The sequence below is a fragment of the Trichomycterus rosablanca genome, chromosome 17 (assembly GCF_030014385.1).
Source record: "Trichomycterus rosablanca isolate fTriRos1 chromosome 17, fTriRos1.hap1, whole genome shotgun sequence".
NCBI classification, from domain to species: domain Eukaryota; kingdom Metazoa; phylum Chordata; class Actinopteri; order Siluriformes; family Trichomycteridae; genus Trichomycterus; species Trichomycterus rosablanca.
The window spans coordinates 29,688,736-29,715,570 of NC_086004.1; the positions used below are offsets into that span (position 1 = coordinate 29,688,736).

At 45.6% G+C, this 26,835-nt stretch overlaps 1 protein-coding gene across 3 annotated transcripts; it reads left to right on the forward strand.

The window, feature by feature from the left end:
• The first annotated feature begins 279 nt into the window (after positions 1-279).
• LOC134331328 (AP-2 complex subunit alpha-2-like) lies at positions 280-26,479 on the forward strand. 3 transcript variants are annotated; one of them, XM_063012689.1, is made up of 23 exons: positions 280-639; positions 4,045-4,113; positions 4,303-4,445; positions 7,367-7,560; positions 7,797-7,926; positions 8,851-8,952; positions 11,525-11,633; positions 14,173-14,323; positions 14,431-14,599; positions 15,207-15,344; positions 15,842-16,024; positions 16,220-16,317; positions 17,187-17,418; positions 17,499-17,678; positions 18,864-19,031; positions 20,469-20,650; positions 21,429-21,511; positions 22,011-22,099; positions 23,327-23,451; positions 24,053-24,169; positions 24,673-24,742; positions 24,892-25,026; positions 25,873-26,479. In XM_063012689.1, the coding sequence occupies exons 1-23, from the start codon at positions 573-575 to the stop codon at positions 25,948-25,950; spliced, it is 3,012 nt and encodes a 1,003-aa protein (XP_062868759.1). In that variant the 5' UTR covers positions 280-572; the 3' UTR covers positions 25,951-26,479. The 3 variants fall into 3 exon arrangements, with proteins under 3 accessions (XP_062868759.1, XP_062868757.1, XP_062868758.1); XM_063012687.1 differs by lacking the exon at positions 18,864-19,031; XM_063012688.1 differs by lacking the exons at positions 15,207-15,344; positions 15,842-16,024; positions 18,864-19,031.
• Positions 26,480-26,835: the final 356 nt, after the last annotated feature.

Consider the following 26,835-nt stretch of genomic DNA (forward strand, 5'->3'; position numbering starts at 1 on the left):
AAAAAATAGAAAGAAAGAACAAAAGAAAAAAAGAAAAGAAGGAAGAAAAAAGAACAAAAGAAAGGAATAACTAAAAAGGGGGAAATAAAAGAAGAAAATAATTAAATAAAAGAGTGAAAGAGAGAAAAGAGAAAGAAAGAAAGAATTAAAGAAAGAAAGAAAGAAAGAAAGAAAGAAAGAAAGAAAGAAAGAAAGAAAGAAAGAAAGAAAGAAAGAAAGAAAGAAAGAAAGAAAACTATGAAAGAGAGAAAAGAGAAAAAAGGCAGGAAGGAAGGGGGAATGAATGAATTTATGAATACAAAGAAAGAATAAACAAAAGAAAAAAGAAAGAAAGACAAAACAAATTAAAGAAAACAAAAGAAAAGAGAAATAAAGCTCGTTGTTGTGATTTGTAGCGGTTACAGCAGCGCCCCCGCTGGGTGACTGATTGAACTACAGTTTACTATGCAGCACCGGAAAGCAGTAGGGAGAGAAGAGCACAGACCGGAGCTAAGTTAGCTTAGCTTGTTTTTATACATATTTAAATATACATAAACGGACTGAACTAATAAAAGAAGTAATAAAAGAGGAAGATGCCGGCGGTTTCTAAAGGAGACGGGATGCGGGGACTGGCTGTTTTTATCTCCGATATCAGAAACTGTGAGTTTATTGAGTGGAACTAACTGTTCATTAGCTTCGGCTTAACTAATGAGGGAACTTGGTTGTCGGTTAGCATTCCTGCTAACTGCAGAAGTTCAGTACAGTACAGTTCTGTAATAACAACAGCACAGATACAAATACAAACATAAACATGTCACTCTTTTAAACAGGGTTGGATTTAAGGTTGAAGTGATTCAGTCTGGTTAGTCGGTTGTGTTTTTCGCTGCTGTTGTTGATCATGAGTTTGGAACACGGTAGTGTTTCAGTTCCAGCTGAATAATGGGATGGTGTTGGAGTGCTGGAGCAGAAGTGTGTATTAATGAGGGTGTGAATACTTTTGGCTGTGCTGTTAGCTGGGTGTGATAGTGGAGCGGATCTGATGGGTGTGGCACATGTCTGAGATCTCAGACGTTTAGAGGTTCAAGTTCCTGAGATTTTAAAGCAACACACAGAAATGTCACATTTATTAAAAGATATACAATGAATAACTGATAAATAAGAACTGGGGGTGCAAGTGACCTCATCAAAAAACTAAATCTGTGCAGTGTAATTGTGCAGTATAAATTACAACGAGGATCAAAAGTCTCAGACCTCAAATCTGCTTCTATTTTAACATTGTTCCTACATTTATTACAATCTTTAAGGTCTTAATATCAAGTACTTGATATAGATAAACCTTCTGGGTATACAATTACTGACTGTAGCACAGCTGTTGCCCTGTACACTTTGCCAGGACCCATACTGACCAGATGATGTTTGGGTGATCGATCGACCATAATCAGCACTGCAAGGCACTAAAATAGTAATAAAAAGGTACCGAGTGTATCAGGTGCAGCAGTGTTGTTAGGATTTTAATACTATTTATATTTATTGGCTTCTTTTTTTGAAACACGTACACTGTTAACCCCTGTGGGAGGTGTAAACGTAGAGACCAGGACTAGTTATTCATGCAAAGTCACCCCCGGAGATGGCACAGCGGTCGGTTAAGCGAGTAGTTCCACTTTTGAGATTCAAATCCGGATTGGATTGGTTGTCTGCTCATCTAAACAGACATTATATTGATTGGCTGTGTCTGAGGGAGGGCACTGGAGGGCAGTTACTGTACTGCATCTACTGGACTAGTGATCTCACTCTTGGACCCCTGAGCAACCCTGTCATCCTGCTTCAACATGATTAGGAAGGGCCTGTTTTCACCTTCTCAACTCTTATGTTCAAGCTGTAATACACCCAGCGCCAGTGCATTGCAGGGCACTTTAAATTTGCCCCTTCACTCGTTCACACCTAGGGGCAATAGGAACTCCTCACAGACCGTGACCACAGGCTTGTTTCGTACCCTACCCAGGTCCATGTGTTGTGTGGCACCCACATAATCTGTTGCTCTGTGCCAAAGCAGTCTGTTCCGAGTTGTTGGAGGTTTGTGCAGTGTGGTGGAATAAATACCAGGACTGTTTAACGGTAAATAGGGGCAGAATTTTGGCTCCGGTGGTTGCAGGGTAAGAAGCAGCTCGGATCCAGGAGCGAACGGTCATAAATAACCTGATGGAATTTAAAAACAGTGTAAAACTGAATGAACCCGGAATGTTCCAGAAAAGTCTCTAAAATTGGTTTTACAATACATTAATAGACTAAAGTATTGGATCACCCCTTCTAATTATTAAATTCATGTTTACATACACACGATTGGTCATTTCTGGAAAGGGGGGGGGGGGGGGGGGGGGTCGGTACCCTCTCCAAGGTGTTTTCGTTCTTGCCCCCAGGGAGAAGGACTTGCTGCCACCCTGACCATGTAAAAAAAAAATCACTGTCATACTTTATCCTAATTCTTCAAACCGTCTATTCCGAGCCACACAGGCTTAAACAGCCCAGTTCTGAAACAAGGCCGTACACTATACGGTCAAAAGTATAGGGACGTCTGACCATGAGCTTCTCATTCCAAACCGTCTGCATTCATATCGATTTGCTCCCTCTTTCCTTTGTGGTTTTAATATCATCCACTCTTCTAGAAGCTTCTTATCAGTCAGTACCACGATCTGCACACCGTGTATCTCCTCGGTCTGAGAATCTGTGCTCGCTTGCTCGCCGCTGCTGTAACGTGAGCGTAAACCGAGTGAGCAATAAAAATAGCATCATGTTAAATATCCATGTGGAGAAAAGACCAACCAGTACTGAATGGACTCCACTGGTACGCTGCTGGATTTCAGAGATTGTTCTTGAATAATCTGGTCCAGGTTAAATAAATCAAGTGCAGGAAGACATAAAAAATAAAGTAAAATGATTTAATAAGATGATACATTTCCTCTCTTAAGTCTCTATTGATGACACTCCTTTTTAATCACTATTTCTTTGCTTCTTTATTTAATTTTTTTTTAAATTTGCATTATTAGTTTTTATTTATATCTTTACTTTTAAAGTGACCTTAAAATTGTAAAAGGCTTTATATTAATTAAACTAATTATTTTTTTATTATTTTTTTTTTTATTGTTAATATTATTATTATTTTTGTTATTATTATTATCATTATTATTATTATTTTTATTGTTATTATTATTATCATTATTATTATTGTTATTATTATTATTATTGTTAATATTATTATTATTTTTATTATTATTATTATTTTTATTGTTATTATTATTATTATTTTTGTTATTATTATTATCATTATTATTATTTTTATTGTTATTATTATTATTATTGTTAATATTATTATTATTTTTATTATTATTATTATTTTTGTTATTATTATTATTATAATAATTTTTCTTATTACATTATTGTTAATATTATTATTATTTACTCTTCTGTCTCTTCACTTCCACAATTTAAATCTCTGTTAAAAACCCATCTCTTCAATTAACTATGCTTTCTTTTTGTACCTCACTGAACTGTTTATTGTTTGATGTAAAGCGACCTTGGGTATCTTGAAAGGCGCTATATAAATTGAAAGTATTATTATTATTATTATTATTATTATTATTGTTAATATTATTATTATAGTTCTTATTAGTTCTTATTATTAACAATAATATTATTTATATTATTCTTTTTGTTATTATTATAATTCTTTTTGTTATTATTATTGTTAATATTATTATTATAATTTTTGTTGTTATTATTATCTTTTTTAAATTAGTATTTCCTTGCTTTTTGTAGTTTTTACAAAATTTTATTATTATTATTTTTTACTTTTAAAGTGACCTTGAAAGTGTGAAAGGTGCTATATTAATAAAACATTATTATTATTATTGTTATTGGTAATATTACCATTATTATAATTCTTGTTATTATTATTTTTTTATCATCAGACAGTAAAACTGTGATAGGGACCCTTGAGCAAGGCCCCTAACTCTGCTTGGATTGTTTTGGGTCCTAATTGTGCTTTTTTTCTCTTTTTTTTTTTACCAGGTAAAAGTAAAGAGGCCGAGATCAAACGAATAAACAAAGAGCTGGCCAACATTCGCTCCAAATTTAAAGGTAACGCGTGTGAAGTGTGTGAAGTGTGTGAAGTGTGTGAAGTGTGTGAAGTGTGTGAAGTGTGTGAAGTGTGTGAAGTGTGTTTTCATTTGTGTAATGATTAGAAAAGAACTCTCACACGCACACACACACACACACACACACACAGGCGCATTAACGTGTGTTGTTTTGTTTGTTGTGGTGTTACAGGAGATAAAGCTCTGGACGGTTACAGTAAGAAGAAATACGTGTGTAAGCTGCTCTTCATCTTCCTGCTGGGTCACGACATCGATTTCGGCCACATGGAGGCCGTCAACCTGCTCAGCTCCAACAAGTACACCGAGAAACAGATCGTACGTGCTTTCACTCCCAGAGTTTTAACACAGTTTAGGTGTTTAGGAGCTTAGAGCGGCTCTCTGTACGCGATACGGCTCTATGTGGGAGCCCAACAGTGACAGGTGATAGGAAGCGGTTGCAGATTCACTGAATCGATCTGTTAGCAGTGCAGACAGTAAACGACCCTGTGAAGGTGGTGATGAACTTTATTTTCAGCCTGTCGGGCGGGTGTTGCCAGGCAGAAATAGCGCCATGCTTAAAAATGACTGGGTAAATATGGGCGTGGATGCGAGACGAGGCTGAAACCCGCTATACAGAGTGTTCTATAAGCGCCGATTATAAATAGAAGATTTATTATAAATAGAAGAAAATTAAAACAGGGTTTATTTTAGATCAGAGTTCAGCATGAGAGTAGAAATGTGGAAGTGTTCAGATGAACTTCTGCTTCCTTCATCTGTTCTTCCACAAATATTCATATGAATACATGAATATTATATTTTTTTGTGCTCGACTTCCTTTATTTTGAAATTGTTTGGCGTTATTTTTACACTATATGGACGAAATAGCTAACAGGTGTAATAAATCAATCATATTAAGGACAGCAACAGTTAAGGGAAGGTCCTTATTCTGTTCTGTTCTGTTCCAGTGTATGAATTTGGCCTCAGCCTCACTCCACAGCTCTGGGATGAACTGGAACACCAACTGTTCCAGCTGTCGATCAGAGCTCAGTCGTACAAATGCTGCCATGTTTTGACTGAACGGGCACAAATTCCCACAGGCTACAGTCTGATACACGTAATGAAGCGACTTTTAATGAAGCATACCGCGTTTAACCCTGACTGGCCACTTTATTAGGAACGCCTGTATACCTGCGTATCGACTTAATGATGCTTAATGACCAGCGAGGATGAGGATCCCTGTTTGAGCCATCCCCCCTCCCCCCTACAGACTCCCAGCCAATCAGCAGTCAGCGTGCAGGCGCCCGGCTGGCTGATAGCACAACTCAGATTCAAGCTTCAGAGTTTGAGATCTCAGCACTAGCAGGATAGCATGTTTTAAGACACGTTTTAAGAGTTCAAATGCAGCTTTGTGGGTGTTTTAAGGGCTTTTCTCAAGAGCCCAATAGGGTCAGTCTGTTAGTGGTGGGGTTTAAACCAGAGACCTTCTGATTACCAGTTCAGGGCCTTAACTGCTGAGCCACTGCTGCCCTGTAGTTTTTCTCTTTGTTTTTAGCTTTAAATTGTGTTTAAGGTGGCACGGTGGGTAGCACTGTCGCCTCACAGCAAGGGTTCGAATCCTAGGTGGAGCGGCCCGGGTCCTTTCTGTGTGGAGTTGGCATGTTCTCCCCCGTGTCTGTGTGGGTTTCCAACCACAGCAAGGGTTCGAATCCTAGGTGGAGCGGCCCGGGTCCTTTCTGTGTGGAGTTGGCATGTTCTCCCCCGTGTCTGTGTGGGTTTCCAACCACAGCAAGGGTTCGAATCCTAGGTGGAGCCGCCCGGGTCCTTTCTGTGTGGAGTTGGCATGTTCTCCCCCGTGTCTGTGTGGGTTTCCAACCACAGCAAGGGTTCGAATCCTAGGTGGAGCGGCCCGGGTCCTTTCTGTGTGGAGTTGGCATGTTCTCCCCCGTGTCTGTGTGGGTTTCCAACCACAGCAAGGGTTCGAATCCTAGGTGGAGCGGCCCGGGTCCTTTCTGTGTGGAGTTGGCATGTTCTCCCCCGTGTCTGTGTGGGTTTCCAACCACAGCAAGGGTTCGAATCCTAGGTGGAGCGGCCCGGGTCCTTTCTGTGTGGAGTTGGCATGTTCTCCCCCGTGTCTGTGTGGGTTTCCAACCACAGCAAGGGTTCGAATCCTAGGTGGAGCCGCCCGGGTCCTTTCTGTGTGGAGTTGGCATGTTCTCCCCCGTGTCTGTGTGGGTTTCCAACCACAGCAAGGGTTCGAATCCTAGGTGGAGCGGCCCGGGTCCTTTCTGTGTGGAGTTGGCATGTTCTCCCCCGTGTCTGTGTGGGTTTCCAACCACAGCAAGGGTTCGAATCCTAGGTGGAGCGGCCCGGGTCCTTTCTGTGTGGAGTTGGCATGTTCTCCCCCGTGTCTGTGTGGGTTTCCAACCACAGCAAGGGTTCGAGTCCTAGGTGGAGCCGCCCGGGTCCTTTCTGTGTGGAGTTGGCATGTTCTCCCCCGTGTCTGTGTGGGTTTCCAACCACAGCAAGGGTTCGAGTCCTAGGTGGAGCCGCCCGGGTCCTTTCTGTGTGGAGTTGGCATGTTCTCCCCCGTGTCTGTGTGGGTTTCCAACCACAGCAAGGGTTCGAATCCTAGGTGGAGCCGCCCGGGTCCTTTCTGTGTGGAGTTGGCATGTTCTCCCCCGTGTCTGTGTGGGTTTCCAACCACAGCAAGGGTTCGAGTCCTAGGTGGAGCCGCCCGGGTCCTTTCTGTGTGGAGTTGGCATGTTCTCCCCCGTGTCTGTGTGGGTTTCCAACCACAGCAAGGGTTCGAGTCCTAGGTGGAGCCGCCCGGGTCCTTTCTGTGTGGAGTTGGCATGTTCTCCCCCGTGTCTGTGTGGGTTTCCAACCACAGTTCAAAGACGTGCAAGTGATAGCGGATATTCCCAGCGCTGAGATTCTGAACTCCTCGATTCGCGCTATCTAGTGGGCATAATTGGCAGACACGGTTCTGCTAGGGCGGGATGACCGGACTATATGGGTGGGGTCTTCAAACGCTGTGTAAGGACCCTGATTGGCAGATAGAGAGGCGCCTGTGCAGAGTGCAAGGGTGGAGAAGGGTCGGAGGAGGCGTGAGCAGCAGTATACCCACCTTGACTGCAATCAGGGATCCACCAGCAGCGGAAGACAAACTGACAACGATCAATAAAATAGAAATAAATAAATAAATAAATAATAAAGTGTGTCTGGACTGATGACCTTTCCTCTCTCGGGTGTTTCAGGGTTACCTGTTCATTTCGGTGCTGGTGAACAGTAACAGCGACCTGATCCGCCTCATCAACAACGCCATCAAGAACGACCTGAGCAGCCGGAACCCCACCTTCATGAACCTGGCGCTGCACTGTATCGCCAACGTGGGCAGCAGGGAGATGGCGGAGGCCTTCGCCTCAGAGGTGCCGCGTATCCTGGTGGCAGGGTGAGAAAGGACCGAGGGTGATGGAGCGTGATGTTTGTCTACGGAGACGCTCTCGGCACACATCATTAAAACCCAGAACTAATAGACACTGAGGGTGTGGGGGGGGATCAGGTGTCGTTTTTGTGTTGTTCAGTTTTAATAAGAGCTTTGATCAGACTGTGTGACTGCTCGATCGCTCTTAATTAAATGCTGTGTGTGTGTGTGTGTGTGTGTGTGTGTGTGTGTGTGTGTTGCAGCGACACAGTGGACAGCGTGAAGCAGAGCGCGGCTCTTTGTTTATTATGCCTCAACAGGACGTCGCCCGACCTCATCCCCATGGGCGAGTGGACGTCCCGCGTGGTGCACCTTCTCAACGATCAGCACCTGGTACACGTTCACCCGCCCTGCTCCCCAATACCCACCTGATCAGCTGCCTCAGTACAGAGGATTCTAATAACACATTAGAGCTCATGAGGCAGATTATTTAGACGCACTACTCTAGCTTACTGAGCTAACACAGTTAGCGGCACAACCCGCTGGCACGCCACCTAACGTCTCGCTCCGTGCACCGAAAACGCTTAAACCGTCCCTGACGAGCCCGAATTTACAAACAAACGACACTCGTGCACCTTTATACAGATTGCACATCGGCGAGAACTCCGTTGGTTGCTCCGCATTTCATTCGTCCGCCACGTTTGTCGTTTTCGGTGAGAGAAGTCGCGCCGCACTGAATGCTGGGATTGCACTCAGCGCTGAGGAGGAATTAAGGCGCCTCATTAGAAGGATTTAGACACGCAATGTTCTCGGGAGCGTAGGACATAAAATGCGTCTCTGTAGAGAGACAGACCCAATATTTGCAGGGTGGTGGCTAGCACATGCTTCCTCCAAAAAAAAACATACTTTTTTTTTTTAAACCCCTGAGGTGCTATCGGATGGTCGAGCCTTTCTGATGTGCACTTGTCAGTGCGCCCTAAGTGCTGGTCCCAAGCCCGGACAGGGATGCAGACCACAATGATTCGCTATGGTGACCCATAAGTAGTCGTATCCGATTCCCCAATCGATTTTGACTTTCCCTGCCGCTGCAGACCTCCACGTCAGACCCAGGTCCCCCTCCGGCACGTGTGCAGTACCGCTTCTTTTCACCTGCATACGAGGGCAAGTCTCAGAATTGTGTGAATCCTGCACCTCTAGCCCTGCGAATATCAAGGGAATACTAATGGTGCACAGACCGAGTTCTGGTGGCTGAATCTTTGTTTTGGTTAACCATGCTAGGTTGAGAATAGATGCTAATTCCGGCGTGTTTTCTCACAGGGAGTCGTAACGGCGGCCACCAGCCTCGTCGTCACTCTGGCTCAGAAGAACCCGGACGACTTCAGGACCGCCGTTTCTCTCTCCGTGGCTCGACTCAGCAGGGTATCCAGATTCTGTTCTGTTCTCATGCAGATCTGTCGAGAAACGTGCTAGAAAAACATACGTCCTGGACTAGCAATCAGAAGGTCGTTGGGTCAAGCATCATAGCTGCAGATTTGCCACTGTTGGGCCCTTAGATGTAAATGCACTCATGAACACTTTATTAGGAACACCACTTTTTAGGTACATTTATTCATTATTTTATAATCCACACCTGCCATACAGATGATTTTTGTGGGTATACAAGTACTGACTGGCACCCATCTGTTGCACTTGACCGTGTGCCACCCAGACACCCATTTGCCCCCTACTGACCTGATGATATCTGGGTGTTGGTGTTCTCAGCTTCTGATATCGTAATGGCATAGAAGTGCTGTGTTCTGGTATAGCAGGTACAGCAGTGTTGTTGGGAATTTTAAAGACATTATTTGGTCAGGGGAGTGGCACAGGGGAACAGAAAGGCTACAGTCAGTAATGGTATACCCACAATGTGTACAATTGGTGTGGTCGGTCTAGTTTATTAAACAAGCAATGGACAAACGGTACAGATAGGTGTTCCTAATAAAGTGCTATGTTCTGGTATAGCAGGTACAGCAGTGTTGTTGGGAATTTTTAAGACATTATTTGGTCAGGGGAGTGGCACAGAGGAACAGAAAGGCTACAGTCAGTAATGGTATACCCACAATGTTCACCAGTGTGGTCGGTCTAGTTTATTAAATAACCAATGGCTTAATGTACAAGATAGGTGTTCCTAATAAAGTGCTTTGTTCTGGTATAGCAGGTGCAGCAGTGTTGTTGGGAATTTTAAAGACATTATTTGGTCAGGGGAGTGGCACAGAGGAACAGAAAGGCTACAGTCATTAATGGTATACCCACAATGTGTACAATCAGTGTGGTCGGTGTGGTTTATTAAATAGCCAATGGTTTAATGTACAAGATAGGTGTTCCTAATAAAGTGCTCTTTTCTGGTATAGCAGGTGCAGCAGTGTTGTTGGGAATTTTTAAGACATTATTTGGTCAGGGGAGTGGCACAGAGGAACAGAAAGGCTACAGTCAGTAATGGTATACCCACAATGTTCACCAGTGTGGTCGGTCTAGTTTATTAAATAACCAATGGCTTAATGTACAAGATAGGTGTTCCTAATAAAGTGCTCTGTTCTGGTATAGCAGGTGCAGCAGTGTTGTTGGGAATTTTTAAGACATTATTTGGTCAGGGGAGTGGCACAGAGGAACAGAAAGGCTACAGTCAGTAATGGTATACCCACAATGTTCACCAGTGTGGTCGGTCTAGTTTATTAAATAACCAATGGCTTAATGTACAAGATAGGTGTTCCTAATAAAGTGCTTTGTTCTGGTATAGCAGGTGCAGCAGTGTTGTTGGGAATTTTAAAGACATTATTTGGTCAGGGGAGTGGCACAGAGGAACAGAAAGGCTACAGTCATTAATGGTATACCCACAATGTGTACAATCAGTGTGGTCGGTGTGGTTTATTAAATAGCCAATGGTTTAATGTACAAGATAGGTGTTCCTAATAAAGTGCTCTGTTCTGGTATAGCAGGTGCAGCAGTGTTGTTGGGAATTTTTAAGACATTATTTGGTCAGGGGAGTGGCACAGAGGAACAGAAAGGCTACAGTCAGTAATGGTATACCCACAATGTGTACAATCAGTGTGGTCGGTGTGGTTTATTAAATAGCCAATGGTTTAATGTACAAGATAGGTGTTCCTAATAAAGTGCTCTGTTCTGGTATAGCAGGTGCAGCAGTGTTGTTGGGAATTTTAAAGACATTATTTGGTCAGGGGAGTGGCACAGAGGAACAGAAAGGCTACAGTCATTAATGGTATACCCACAATGTGTACAATCAGTGTGTCGGTCTGGTTTATTAAATAGCCAATGGTTTAATGTACAAGATAGGTGTTCCTAATAAAGTGCTCTGTTCTGGTATAGCAGGTGCAGCAGTGTTGTTGGGAATTTTTAAGACATTATTTGGTCAGGGGAGTGGCACAGAGGAACAGAAAGGCTACAGTCAGTAATGGTATACCCACAATGTGTACAATCAGTGTGTCGGTCTGGTTTATTAAATAGCCAATGGTTTAATGTGTAAGATAGGTGTTCCTAATAAAGTGCTCGGGGAGTGTACGTCACTAGGGCTGGGTACTGTGGTGATTTCATGCCACCTGCTGACAGAACGCTTTATTATTAGATTATCTAAAAGTATTTGGACAGAACGTATTATTTGATTTATTAAACCAGTGTAATTAAAAGCCGCTCCACATCAAGGGACTTTTAATTATGAAAGCCAGTCTAGTTTGGCTCATGGTAATAAATATGTTGTCCTCGTTGATATGAAATTCAGTGATGTTTGATATTTTGACGAGCTTGTAGGTTGTCCGTTAAAGAGCTGCACATATGCTATCAAACAAAGCTAATAAAAAATAAACTGTATAAACCGTCTCTCATCTGTGTGTGATAGGCAGGAAATGTAAACATATATAGGTGTTAAAAAGCTGAAATCTGAAAAACCTCCATTTTAACGCTGGATGTATTTATTTACTTTCGTTTCTCTGTTTTTCAGATCGTTACGTCGGCATCCACAGACCTGCAGGATTACACCTATTATTTCGTGGCTGCACCGTGGCTGTCGGTCAAACTGCTCCGCCTGCTGCAGTGCTACCCACCGCCAGGTATGCAGGCGTGTGTTCCCGTGTGTAGTCTTGGTTGCAGGTCCTGTTTACTCCCCATAATGCTTGTACTCTAAATAGGTCTTTTATTTATTTAAATTCTTCGAATTGAGTAGAATTGAAATCCACAAATTTGACGTGTTGCCTACAGACGACCGAACGTGAGAAAGGAGCACGTGTTGAGAGGGTACAACCCCATGCTGGTTGAGTCGATAGATTTCGGACTGCGTTCCGTCGGGACCACCTCAGCTAGACCTCCTCTTCTCAAGGGTCTCGGTGAGGTTGTTCGGTCCGCACCCAAGTGTGATCACTGTGTTCACACCCACCCAAACGAACCGCATCAAGAGGAAAAAACTACGCTAAGAAACATGCAAGTGTGAAAACAACCTAAACTGTAAAAAATTGCCGTAGTTCATTTTTCAGATGGTCATTTTTCACAATCATAATCCATAAAGAATTAACGCCTTTATTTGACATATATACAACTATACATGTTCAGTACAGTGACAACAAACAATGATTCTTTTTCCGCATATCCCATCTTGTTTGGAAGCCGGGGTCAGCCATTGTACGGACCTTAACGCGGCTGCGTAGCAAAGCCGGGATTTGAACCGACAATCTTCCGATTGATAGCCCAAAGCTCTGCCCACTAGACTTACACTGTCCCTAATGGAAACATGCACATGGCCAAAAAAAGATCCACCGAATGACCTACAAGGGAACAGGACGAATTACCAAGAAACGCTGCCACCTTGCTGCTACAATACACATAATGTAAGGAAAACAAGAGGTATACATACACTGACTGAAACAAGGGCCGGGGTTACAGGAACACAGGCTTGACACAGAAATGAACACACTGAGCACGTGCAAGCATTTTACTTCAGTTTTTCATTCCATTTTTAAACGGATATCCGTACAGGCCGATGATCTTTAATTATCCTCTAGAACTCTCTGATAAAAGTGGAATTTGTTTATTTATTGTTTTCTACACGTTGGCAAGTCGTCCCGACGGTCCTGATCCAGAAAAGCTCCCTCACACCATCCCACCACCACACTGCCGCTGCCATATTTTGAGGTTCCCTTTCTCTAATGGGTTCTAATGGTTGGACTGGCACACACTTTGGACCGTTTCCTGATTAGTCTTGGCTTCTGTCGTCAATGCCGGCCTCTGTATTTACAGAAAACAAGCTGCTCATCTGTCATGAAGGGTTTGTTCGAGACTCAGTAGAGCGAGATGTTCACAAGAGGCTTTTAAATAACCATTAAATCATTCTTCTATTAAAGCGTTCCAAACGCTGGCCGTCCGGCGATGGCGATGGATGCTTTCATTTATTCTGAGACATTTTATTAAGCGGATGTCCACGTATTTTCTTGCCTTGCAGTGCATCTGTGCATACAGATGTGGCCGCAAATATCACTACTTGTTAGGGTTGGGCGGTATGACGGTATTGCGGTATACCGCGGTATTTTAAAATGGTGACGGTATTTATATACGGGCCGGTGATAGCTCAGTGGTTAAGGTACTGGACTAGTAAACAGAAGGTTGCCGGTTCAAGCCCCGCCACCACCAAGTTGCCACTGTTGGGTCCCTGAGCAAGGCCCTTAACCCTCAATTGCTCATCGTGTTCCGCTCACTGTGTAAGTAAGTCGCTTTGGATAAAAGCTTCTGCTAAATGCTGAAAATGTAAATATTTAAAAATGTTGACGGTATTTTAAAAATGTGAAGCGCCAAATTTCTCAATAATAAGTCAATGACTTATTATAAGGCAGGTTATTCGAACGCGCTACTTAGACAGCGATTCCATCGGGTTCCCCCCCCCCCGTGTTAATACCGTATACCGTTGTATTTTCTGAAGACGGTATGAAAATCGCCAATACCGCCCAACCCTAACTACCTGTGCATTTTATCAGCATAAAATATCCGACCCCTTTTTTTACAAGCAAGACACAAGAAGAGACATTTTCTAAGCTGGAAGAAAAAGGACACCGTGCCTACTGTGAAACACTGAGGAGGCTCGATGATGTTTTGGGGTTGCTTTGTTGCCTCAGACTCTGAGTGGCTTGAATCTGAAGTTAGAAAATTGTCAGGGCACTTTGGAGAGGTTTTGGTGTTGTTTCGGAGGGGTCAGCACATCAAAAACACCCAGGACTGGGTAGTAAAAGATTCTTGGACCATGAGCTTAAAGAGTTTGGTAAAGAAGAGTGTGTCAGACTCTAAACTGTACTGTAAAATATGACGTTAGGGGGATCAGTATTCGTGTCCTATTCAGTTTGAAATAAACAACAATGGATGCGATACAGGGACGGGGTAGTTTAGTGGGTAGAGCCCTGGACTATCAGCTGAAAGGGTTTGGGTTCGACTCTGCCAAGCAGCCACTTGGGTCTTTAAATAAAGGTGTCATGTTCTGTTCTAAACTTTCTTTGGAGTGCAAGGGTACCAATATTTTTGGCCACGTCTGTGTTTGAGAGTTGGTAAGATGGAGCTGCACTAAACAGGTTGGGTTTGAACTTCCTGTGCTTTTGTGTAACCCTGTTTTAGAGGATGCAGCCATACGAGGGCGCCTCACCGAATGTCTGGAGACCATCCTGAACAAAGCTCAGGAGCCTCCCAAATCCAAAAAAGTGCAACACTCGAACGCCAAGAACGCCGTGCTGTTCGAGGCCATCGGCCTCATCATCCACCACGACAGGTTTGTGAGGTACGTCTAGTGGACTTGGTTGAATCGTGTAGAGCAATGTTGACCTAATCTCTCTCTCTCTCTCTCTCTCTCTCTCGCTCGCTCTCTCTCTCTCTCAGTGAGCCCACGTTGTTGGTGCGAGCCTGTAATCAGTTGGGTCAGTTCCTCCTGCACAGAGAGACGAATCTACGCTACCTGGCTCTGGAGAGCATGTGCACTCTGGCCAGCTCGGAATTTTCCCACGAGGCCGTGAAAACTCACATAGAAACCGTCATCAATGCCCTGAAGGTACAGGATTTCAAAATGCTGCATATCCGGTTCCCCAGGTGTAACTTTGTCCACCCTGGTCGAGGAGAGTCGCGCACTTTCATCTGTCCCCTCTGAGAGCAGAATCACGAGTGTCACGTGCTGCTGTCTGTGCTTTCACCCTCTCTCATGCAGGCGCCTCAGGCAGCCAGCAGGGGTCGCAATTGTAATGGCAAAGAGGAACCTTGTTCATTCCTCCCTCAGACACAGCCCGTGGTGTGTCTGTGTGTGCACCCGGACTTGCGGTAGCACAGCCGAGATCCAGCATGACTGTGCCACACTCAACAGCTCTGGGATGAGCCGTAAAATTAAACCCGGCTGTGCAAACCCTGTCGTCTTTTGACTGAACGGGCACAAATTCCCACAGACAGACTTCAAAATCTTGTGAGACGCCTCCTCACGAGAGCGGCTGCTGTTCTAGCCGAAAAGGTCACACAGAGGTCACTCTATTTCAATAGCATTTGTTAATGAAACGAGATATCCGACGAGCTCGTGGTCGGGTGTCCGAATACTTTCGGTCGTATGGTGTATACTTGTCTCCTTTGACCTTGTGTGTGTGTGTGTGTGTGTGTGCGTGCGCGCTCCTCAGACCGAGCGTGACGTGAGCGTACGGCAGCGCGCCGTGGATCTGCTCTACGCCATGTGCGACCGCAGTAACGCCAAGCAGATCGTTGCCGAGATGCTCAGCTACCTCAAGACGGCGGATTACTCCATCAGAGAGGAGATCGTAAGTTTGTGGTCGCTCGGAATCCTCAAACTTAGGACGCGTTCACGTGAGAAGCGGCTCAGTTTGCTGTTTGTTGACTTTCTCAAAGCTCCTCCAATGAGACGAACTGTTTGATATGACGCTGTAAAAGCAAATCAGGTCGTACGAACGAAGTTAACGTGACTTATTGTACTGAAACAGCGAGTGAGGAATGTGATTAGTGGAGGAACTTATGAGCAGTAATAATGAAGAGAAGTTTAGTGCTCCTGTCTCCTTCTTTTACTACATTAAACCACGTTAAGCTTTATTTTCAACCAGAAGCGTTTTAGACTCTGAGAGAAGCTGATTCTGATTCTCACCATTTCTCAGAAGCTCGAGCTGTAACACAAGTTTAAAAGTGAAACAGGGAGGAGAATCATTTTACTGCATTGTTTTGCCGCTTCTCATGTGAACGCGCCCTTAGTGTGACCTGGCTGTCTCGTACCGGGACGTTTAACAGTGCCTGACCGTTCCCTCAGGTGCTGAAGGTGGCCATTCTGTCGGAGAAGTACGCGGTGGATTACACCTGGTACGTGGACACCATCCTGAGCCTGATCCGAATCGCTGGGGATCACGTGAGCGAGGAAGTTTGGTACCGGGTCATCCAGATCGTCATCAACCGCGATGACGTGCAGGGATACGCTGCCAAAACTGTCTTCGAGGTACTGCTTACACCCCTGCCTGTTCCGCTTAGCTTCTGGCTCACGCCTGCGTTCAGCGTTAAACAACGTCCCAGGCGCCTCTGTTACCCTGTTCGTTCTGAGCTCGTCTCACACTGCCGCCGCTGCCGCTCTGTATCTCTAATCTTCTCTTCCATCACAGAGTGCTCTTTAATCTGTTCATCGATTCCTCCACAGGCTCTGCAGGCTTCAGCCTGTCATGAAAACCTGTTGAAGGTAGGAGGCTACATCCTGGGCGAGTTCGGAAACCTTATAGCGGGAGATACGCGCTCTAGGTGTGTGAATATCATCATTTTAGCATTTTAACATTATTATTATTGACCTAAAGTCTGACGCTGTTGGACTCTTGAGTTTGTCTGATATGCAAGTTGGCTTTAGCTTTGCTGTTTTTAAGCTGTAAGCTCAGGATCGGGGGGGGGGGGCACCGATACCGATACCTTGTTCTCTTGAGAAGAGGGCGTGTCTAAATTCTCAGCTCCCTTAAAATGCTCCTACTGAGGCGCCTTAATTCCGAGTGACGATCTGACCGAATAACGAGGGAGCGCCCGACGCCTCCTCAGCACTGAAGCTGCAATCCCAGCATCCAGTGCGGCACGACTTCTCTCACGAATGCGGAGCAACCAACGGAGTGCTAGCTAGCTTAGTAAGCTAAAACTGTGGTGACGTAATTGGCGTAATCTCTGTCTAAGTAGAGCGTCTAAATAATCTGCCTCATGACGGACAGTTGTAGCCTCGTGATTAAGGTACTGGACTAGTAAGCCAAAGGTTGCCGGTTTAAGCCCCACCACTGCCGGGCTGACACTGTTGGGCCCTTGAGCAAGGCCCTTAACCCTCAATTGCTTAGACAGTATGCTGTCACAGTTCTGTAAGTCACTTTGGAGTCCATGTGTTATTAGAATCCTCTCTACTGAGGCAGGTGATCAGGTAGGCAGTGGGTAGCAGGGCGGGTCACTAGGTTTTTAGACAGACCCTGTTTTTACCTGCTGACACCTCTGCAGGACCCACTGGATTGCTAACTGAATTGCCGTAGGATCGTTACAGCTCTTTTTACGGTCTGTGATTCAGGCAGATCCTTAATCATGAGTGCTGATCTGTATTAACAGCAGGGGGCGCTGCCGTGCTAAAGCGAGTTTTTTTTTTTCAGTCCGCTCATTCAGTTTAACCTGCTGCACTCCAAGTTCCACCTGTGTTCGGTTCCCACTCGGGCGCTGCTGCTCTCGGCTTACGTGAAGTTCATCAACCTGTTCCCCGAGGTGAAGGGCACCATACAGGAGGTGCTCCGCTCGGACAGTCAGCTCCGGAACGCCGACGTGGAGCTGCAGCAGCGTGCGGTGGAGTACCTGCGCCTCAGCTGCATCGCCAGCACCGACATACTGGTACGGCCTCGGCCTCCTGTTTATCCGGTGCCACCGAACGTAGAGCAGAGCGTTTTACCGTGTGTGTGTTGTCGTGAAAGGCCACCGTGCTGGAGGAGATGCCCCCGTTTCCCGAGAGAGAGTCCTCCATTCTGGCCAAGCTGAAGAAGAAGAAGGGATCGGTGTCCGCTCCCGAGGCGGAAGAAAATCGGAAGGAGCGCAATGTTAGCGTGAACGGGAACGGGAACAGCGATCACGCCGCGGCTACGACTAACGCAAAGGTAGGTTTGCAAAAAAATAATAATAAATACTTCCTTGATTTCATCGCTTCTGATCCTTAACGTTCCTCAGATCCAGATGTGAAGATTTATGAGCAACAGGGACCGTTTTTGTGAGCTAGGTGTTTGTTTATCCTGGTCAGGGTTGCAGCGTGTCCAGTTTTAGGGCGTCAGTCCATGTTAGGGCATCGTTTGCTCCAGGGTTTGTGTTTATATGTATCAGGATGGACTCGGTGCTTTACTCTAGTACGAGCAGACAAACCGCCTGGAGCTGCGGTCACATGACACACGGCGCCTCCTACCATGCCGCGGCGTGCTACCATGATTTTATTTGAATTTTTATCTATTTATTTATGCTTTTTCTTTCGAATTTAGCATAGCCAACTAGTCCTCTGCTGGGGATCCCGATTGTGCCCAAGCAGGGTATATTAATTCGCCTCCACTTTTGTACAGGTGCCTCGGGCTGCTCTCCAGGGTCCTTACACGGCGTTTTAAGACCCCACCTACATAGTCCGGCAGAACCGTGTCTGCTGCAGGCACTGCCAGTTCTGCTCGCTAGATGGCGCCCAGCCGACCGGTGGCAATTCCGAGTTTCGAACCGAGGAGTCAAGAATCTCGGCGCTGGTGTGCCAGCGGAATATCCCGAAACTCGTCGCCACCGGTCAGCTGGGCGCCATCTAGCGGGCATAACCGGCAGTGCCTGCAGCAGACACGGTTCTGCTAGGGCGGGATGGCCGGACTATGTGGGCGGGGTCTTCAAACGCTGTGTAAGGACCCTGATTGGCAGAAAGCACAGGTGAAAAAGGGCTGCACGCGGGTGGGAGGAGGCGTCAGGGATCCACCAGCAGCGAGAGACAAACTGACAACGATTAACTGGGAGAAAATGCAGAAATAAAATAGTATAATAATCTGTTCTTAATTTGATATTACAAACGGATGCAGTTTCTATGGTTACCATAATTGTATTCGAGGCAGGTACTAGATGTGGGATGTCACGTAGTCACAAAGATGATTAGTTCCGCATCTCGACCTCTTCTCATGATCAGGACCAGATTATTTTACCACTTTTACTCTGTAAGTTACACTAATGTACAGATTATTAATTTTTACTTTATTTATTTTACTTTTAGTCTGTGTGTTTCTTCCATCTCCCCCCGTCCCGTGTCTTCCCTTTCCTGTGTCCTTCAGCCGTCTCCTCCCTCTCTCCTTTCTGAGGTCCTGGCCGATGCCGCGCTCCCCATCACCAGGCCGCGCCCGGTCCGCACCTCCTCCACTCTGAGCGCTCCCCTCACCCCTCTATCGCTCCAGGCTTGTGTACTTCACACCTCTGCCGCGCCCTCCTTCTACCACCAGCAGGTTCCTGTGTGCTAGCGTGTGTGTTTCGGTGTGCTGCGTGGCTGCACGTCCGTCTCACCGGAGGCTTGGGGCGGGGAAATGGACTTGACAGAAGAGGGATGGGGGGGTGTTTAAATAGAATTTAAAAGAGGAAACGGAACATAAGCAAACTGACGTTCTAAACAGTCGAGTAAAAGGAAAATAAATAATTAAAGACAGCAATGACATTAAGAAAGGGCTTTAAAATAAAATAAATAAAATGAAATAAAAAGGTCTCTGGACTCTGTAACAGCTGATCCAGTTGCTCAAGCTACTCTACTATATAGCCAGAAGTATATAGACACCTCAAAAGAAGTATGCGTGTGTGGGAATTTGTGCCCGTTCAGTCAAAAGATGGCATATAGGAAAGTCTGAGTTGATGTTCCAGTTTATTCCAAAGCTGTTCAAGCCGGATCACCACGCTGGCATGACCCCCTCTCACGTGTGTCCAATCTGCAGCCGCTTCTTATCACCTGCCAGCACACGTCCGCTCGCTCAGTCGCCCAGATCAGTCCCATTGAATATCGCAGTAGCAGAGGGAAGAGACGGTCCAACCTGACGCCTGGCCAGGTCAGCAGCTCTGCTGAAGTTCGACACTCCGCAGTGATGTAGAATAGAATAGAATAGAACGCCATTATTTGTCATATATACATATAGACGAGTTGGGGTCAGAGCGCAGAGTCAGCCATTGTACTGCACCCTTGGAGTTGAGAGGATTTAAGGGCCTTGCTCAGGGGTCCAACAGTTTTAAAATATAAACACAAAAGTTGGGAGAGACCTGAGTTTACCCCAGTCTTCCATCACCCTTCCTACCGATGAGACTCGTTAATGGTTGGTGAACTGATGACACTGATTGTTGCGGCTTGTCTCTGGTGCTGAGGTGGAAGCTCCTAGCGTGGGGTGACCACTGTTCCACCTGAACATCCAGCATTTACCTTTTCAGCATTTAGCAGATGCTTTTTTCCAAAGCGACTTACAATTCAGACTGTACATATTGAAAGCAGTTGAGGGTTAAGGCCCTTGCTCAAGGGCCCATCTGTGGCAACTCGGCAGACGTGGGGCTTGAACCAGCGACCTTCCAGTTACTAGTCCTGTACTTTAACCGCTGAGCCACCACTGCTGTGATTCTATCTGTGAGAGATTTATTTACACACACACACACAAGCTAATCCTAACATTGTCTGCCATGATGAGAAAAAAAACCTACTTATAGCTTTTAATGCCTGTTTGTGGTGTTTTTATCTTCTGCTCTCGTTATCAGTTGGTTTTCTTCCTGTTTTTGCACGCCAGAGAGATTTTATCATTTCAGGTTTGGATGCTTTAACATCGTGTCCCAACATCGTGCTCCTTGCGAGGTGTGAAGAACCCGTGTGCAAACCGAAATCAAATGTTCTGTCTGGCTTCCCTCTGCTCCTTCAGGTGGCCTCGTCTCCCTCCTCAGATCTCCTGAATTTGGGGAACAGCGCGGCCTTGAACTTCAGCGCCAGTCCTCCTTTCGCTTCCAACGCCGCCAGTCTGCTGGTGGATGTCTTTTCTGAAAACTTGGGCACTGCCAGTCCGGGTTCCTCAGGTTCACCCGTCATCGAGGACAACTTCATAAGGTGAGCTGTTGTGCTCCCCTGACTGAATGGGGCTCAATATAAGAGTGGAGGCTGTTATAGCTGCAAAGAGGGGTGAAAGGGATGGCCAGTAAGCTCATTATCATGTTTTGTAATACTCTTGGGCGTACAGTGGATCATTAGGAAGCTTATGGAGAGTCTCAGCGCGTACAGAGGACCACTAGACTCTCTCTGTGTTCCTCAACCTGCTGCACCACTAATGCTGGGATCCAGGGTTCGAATCCCCATGAGGGGTATCTGCCAGTTGGAAGTCTAAGTCTATAGACGGCCCTGAAATTGATTGGCATCCTGTTCTGTACCCAAGGATTACGGGGACCCACCATGACCCTGACCAGGATGAAATGGTGGTAAAACATGAAAGAGAAATCTCTCAATCGAGTCATATCCACTTTCCGATTGTAACGTGTCCAATCTGCGACCGCTTCTTATCACCCGCTAGTTTTGGGTTTCTCCCCCGAGCCGTGTCGTGTACGGAGAGACGCGCTAAGCTCCGTGTGACCCCCGGACAGGTCCAATAAGTGACCCCGTCCGACCTTCCCTCCTTCAAACACGCCCAGTTGTGCTTGTGTGGACGCCCGGCCAGGTCGGCAGCTCTGCTAGGACTCGAACTCATGACTTCCATCACTGTGTATTGATGCGCTAGTGTTTTAAGATCATAATGATACTGAATAGCACTTAAAACTTGAAGTTTAATTAAATATTGTGTGTGTGTGTGTGTGTGTGTGTGTGTGTGTGTGTGTGTGTGTGTGTGTGATGGCAGGTTTGTGTGTAAGAACAACGGAGTTCTGTATGAGAATCAGCTCCTGCAGATCGGACTCAAGTCCGAGTTCCGGCAGAACCTGGGTAAGAACCCCTAAACCTCGTGATGTTAGACAAGCAGCTCTTTTAAATACAGAGTGACAAAAGTAATTGCCCCCCCTCTTCCTTCCTGATTGTTTTATTAATTGCATATTTGTCAGGCTGAATGATTTCGGAACACATTATCTAACCCTGAGTTTCATTTTAAATGGATGGAATCTCGGTTATCTAACAGTGATAAAGCTCTGTGCTGTCAACCGGAAGGTTGTGGGTCAGTGGGTCACCGTACAATGTCTGACCCCAGCTTCCAGACGTCTGGGATATACGGGAGAGGAGTTTCATTGTGTTGTATATGTGTAGATGTATTTATGATAAATAAATCAGCCCCCAGATTATAATTATTACATTATAATAATCAGAAAGGGGGGCAGATACTTTTTCACATTACTTAAATCAGCGTTTTGCACACGTTTATGTGTGAGAATTTTAAACTGAACATTTTTTATCTATCAGGATGTTTATTTATGTATTTATTTTTGTTCAGGTCGGATGTACGTGTTCTACGGAAACAAAACCTCGACACAGTTCCTAAACTTCTCAGCATCAGTGGTGTGCCAGGATAATCTCGACAGTCATATCCTTTTATTATATATATCTTATCTACCGACCTCATTACTAATACACTGTGTGGACGAAAGTATTGGGACGCCCCTTCTAATTTAATAAATCAATGATCTAAAGTAAATTAGAGAAATTAGAGGCCTCTAGTCTCACTCAACAGCTCTGGGATGAACCGGAACACCAACATTTGTCATTTTTTGAATGAACAGGCACAAATTCCCACAGACAAACTTTAAAGTCCTGTGAGAAGCCTTCTTTGAAGAGCGGCTGTTGTTCTAACTGAGGTCACTATATTGTAATACAGTTTGTTTTTGAAACAGGTCATGGTCCGGTGTCCAAATACTTTTGGCCTTATAGTACATTTACATTTGTAGCATTTAGCAGATGCTTTTATCCAAAGCGACTTACAGTACTATTGTGGGATAAGGGCCTTGCTCAAGGGCCCAACAGTGGCAACCTGGCAGTGGTGGGGCTTGAACCAGTGACCTTTCGATTACTAGTCTATTACCTTAATCACTAGGCTACAACTGCCTACGGTATATCTACAGTCTGTCCTTTGTTCTTGTCGTTCATATCTGCCCCTCGGGGGTGTGAGCCCCAATTCCTGTTCCTCACACCCCCGTATCACTTCTGCTCTTCTCCCCTGTAACCGGCGTCTCCGGATTGGTGATGTTCAACAAGCTCGTGGTCAGGGGTCCTAATACTTTTGGCCTTAAAGATGTGACTGTGCCTTGCAGCCACTGTTGGGCCCTTGAGCAAGGCCTCTAACCCTCTCGGCTCTGACCCCCCTGCTACCAAACAACCTTCTCTGTATTATGCTGGTGTAGATTATACTGTATATGACATATACATTTACCATTCTCCAGCATGTTCAAAACAGTAATACATTTCATACCTCATATTATATTTATACCACAGTAATTCTGGAGCCGATCCTACTTTGTGTTACTGTGTTATTGGAATTTAATTACCACGTAATAAAGGCTAAAAAACACATGAAACACATTTCTAAAGCATCTAACACCTCATCTTTATAGTCACTTCTTTATTTTTTGGTGTGAAGTCAGAATTATTTGGATATTCAGTAAGAATGAAGCTTTGGGGGAGGTCAAATCTGCTGGATGTTTACACGAACACTCTCGTGTCATGTGACCAGCACTGCATTCGGAACACAGAGACGGTGAAATCGGGGCGAGGTCTTTCTCCCTTTTGTGGTTGTTTCCCTTAATGGATGGTGCACAGCTGAACGTTCACACTAAAGCGGCGGATCCGGTGTTAGACGCTGGAGCTCAGCAGCAGCAGGTCCTCAACATCGAGTGTTTATCTGACTTCGAGGGGGCACCGGTGCTCAATATTCATTTCAGGTGGGTGTGGCTCTCTTGTCATTGTTTTAATATTGTCTTGGTCCCCCTTCTGCTGCCAAAACAGCCCTGACCCGTCGAGGCAAGGACTCCACTAGACCCCTGAAGGTGTGCTGTGGTATCTGGCACCAAGATGTCAGCAGCAGATCCTTTAACTCCTGTAAGTTGGAGTCGGACTTGGAGCCTCCGTGGATCGGACTTGTTTGTCCAGCACGTCACACAGACGCTCGGTCGGATTGAGATCTGTGGAACTCGGAGGCCAAATCAACACCTCAAACCGGTTGTTGTGCTCCTCAAACCGTTCCAGCAGAAAGAGGCCACAGCCATCAGGGAATAGCGTCTCCATGAAAGGGTGAACATGGTCTGCAGCGATGGTAGGTAGGAGCTACGTGTCGAAGTAAAACGTCCACATGGCTGGCAGGACTCAAGGTTTCCCAGCAGAACGTCGCCCAAAGCATCACACCGCCTCCGCCGCCGGCTCGCCTTCTTCCCATAGTGCATCCTGGTGACACGTTCAGTAATTACAAAGGTTCCCAAACTTGAGAACCGCTGCTTTAGCATCGTTGTTGTGTGTAGCTCTAACGCCACGCTGATGCCCCCGCAGGTATGGAGGCAGCATGCAGAGCATCTCCGTCAGGCTTCCTGTCACGCTCAACAAGTTCTTCCAGCCCACAGAAATGAAGTCTCAGGAATTCTTCCAGCGCTGGAAACAGCTCGGCGCGTAAGTAGTTGTGATGCCCTGCGTACTAGCGACGGGGATGAATACTCGAGTGTTTAGTCTTCAAATTTGTGAGTGTTATCAGTGTAAACACACACACACACACACACAGGGTCCCAGCATTCAGTGCGGCACGACTTTTCTCACAAAAAACCACAAACCTGGCGGATGAATAACGATGAGGAGCAACCAACGGAGTTCCTTTCAAATGTAAATAGATTCTCGTCGATTTTTAATCTGTATAAAGGTGCACGAGTGTGGGTTTATTTGTAAATTGGGGCGTCAGGGACAGTTTAAGCGCTCTCGGTACACGGAGGGAGACGTCAGCTGGCGTGCGAGCGGGTTGTGCCGCCTCAGGCTAACTGTATAAGTAGAGCGTCTAAATAATCTGATTATGAGCTCCATGTCTGATTAGAATCCTCTCTACGGAGGCAGCTGATCAGGTAGGCAGTAGGGAGCAGGGCGGGTCGCTAGGTTTTAACCCTGGTTCATTTTTTTGGTCTCAGTCCTCAGCAGGAGGTGCAAAAGATCTTCAAGGCAAAGCACTCCATGGACCCCGAGATCACCAAAGCTAAGGTAACCGCAGAGAATCCGGCCCCCGATAACACCGTCACACCTTACAAACACCGATCATGATTATAAATCAAGTTAACAGTATATAATATATAATATAAATCCTCTCTAATTCTTACTCGATTTTTATTCTATTCACGTCTGTGTCGTAGATTATCGGGTTTGGAACAGCGCTGCTGGACGGAGTCGACCCGAATCCAACCAATTTCGTGGGTGCCGGAGTGATTCACACGAAAACGATACAGGTCGGCTGTCTGATCAGAGTAGAACCCAACATACAGGCACAGGTAAATCACACACACACACACACACACACACACACACACACACACACACACCAGATGGTTACGGGCCTTTTTCAGGGGTCCAACAGTGTTAACCTGGCTGTAATGGGACTTGAACCAGCGACCTTCTGATCACTAGTCCAGTATCTTAACCACTGGGCTAGAACTGCCCTAAATTAATCATCTGGTTCCAAATTGTACCAGATGTGATTCATAATATGAACAATTGAGGGTTAATGGTTTTGCTCAGGGGTCCAACAGTGTTAAGCTGGCAGTGATGGGGCTTGAACCAGCAACCTTCTGATCACTAGTCCAGTATCTTACCCGCTTGGCTCTACAACTTCCCTAAATGAATAATTTGGTTCCAAATTGTAGCTGATGTGATTCGTAATATGAGCAATTGAAGGTTAAGAGCCTTGCTCAGGGGCCCAACAAGGGCAACCTGGCAGTGATGGGGCTTGAACCAGCAACCTTTCGATCACTAGTCAAGTACCTTAACCACTGGGCTAGAACTGCTTTAAATGAAATGTTTGGTTCCAAATTGTACCAGGTGTGATTCATAATATGAGCAACTGAGGGTTAATGATTTTGCTCAGGGGTCCAACAGTGGCAACCTGGCAGTGATGGGGCTTGAACCAGCGACCTTTTGATCACTAGTCCAGTACCTTAACCACTTGGCTGTACAACTTCCCTAAATGAATAATTTGGATCCAAACTGTAGCTGATGTGATTCGTAATATGAGCAATTGAGGGTTAGTGGTTTTGCTCAGGGGTCCAACAGTGTTAACCTGATGTTCATTTCCACCTCCTGTCCGCTCTGATGTTTCCGTTTTTTTGTCCGCTCTGCAGATGTACCGGCTGACGTCGAGGACCAGTCGGGAGTCGGTGTCGCGGCGCCTCTGCGAGCTGCTCTCGGAACAGTTCTGATCTCCGCCTCATCCTTCTGAACTTTAGTCTGTTCTTCCTCCCTGAGCTCCGCCCCCTTCGTTACTCGCATTACCGTCCCTGGTATTAACTCAGTGTACAGTGTAAATGTCTTATAATGCTTTTATTTTTTACTCTGGTATATAAGTGTCCTTTTTGTCTCCCTTCTCCAGTGTTTAGACCCCCGGATCTAAACGAGGGGCTTTTTTATGTTTCCTATCACTGTATTATATTGATATTTTGGGGGGGGGGGGGGTGATTACAGCTAGAGGACAGCTAGAACTGGATCGGTTCGGGCGGGACTGTCAGTATTTTTTGATCCTGTGTAGAACGGATTATACTTTAATTTAAAATAAGCCAGTATTGAAGAATCGACTCTCGTCTTTCTAACGTTTGTACACCTCGGCTCGGCCACTGCCAGCTCTTCACGTGCCTTCCTCCTGAATGTAGCTGCCGGCGTCTCAGCATGCTCCACTACCAACTATACCAACTAGACGGTTTAACGTCCATTAAACTACATCCTGATACCCATCTCGGTCACTGGTCTTCTTTTCCAGAGTTTACATCAACCCATTAAGCTTATACACTGATCAGCCATAACATTAAAACCACCTCCTTGTTTCTACACTCACTGTCCATTTTATCAGCTCCACTCACCATATAGAAGCACTTTGTAGTTTTACAATTACTGACTGTAGTCCATCTGTTTCTCTGCATGTTCTTCAATGGTCAGGACCACCACAGAGCAGGTATTATTTAGGTGGTGGTTATTGTTTCCCGATGGATTAATCAGGTTGTAACCCAACTTTAGGTCCTACCTTGGAAAATCAGCAGTATTATGTCAGGGTTGAATACCAGTACTGGGCGCCAGTCTATCGCAGACTATGT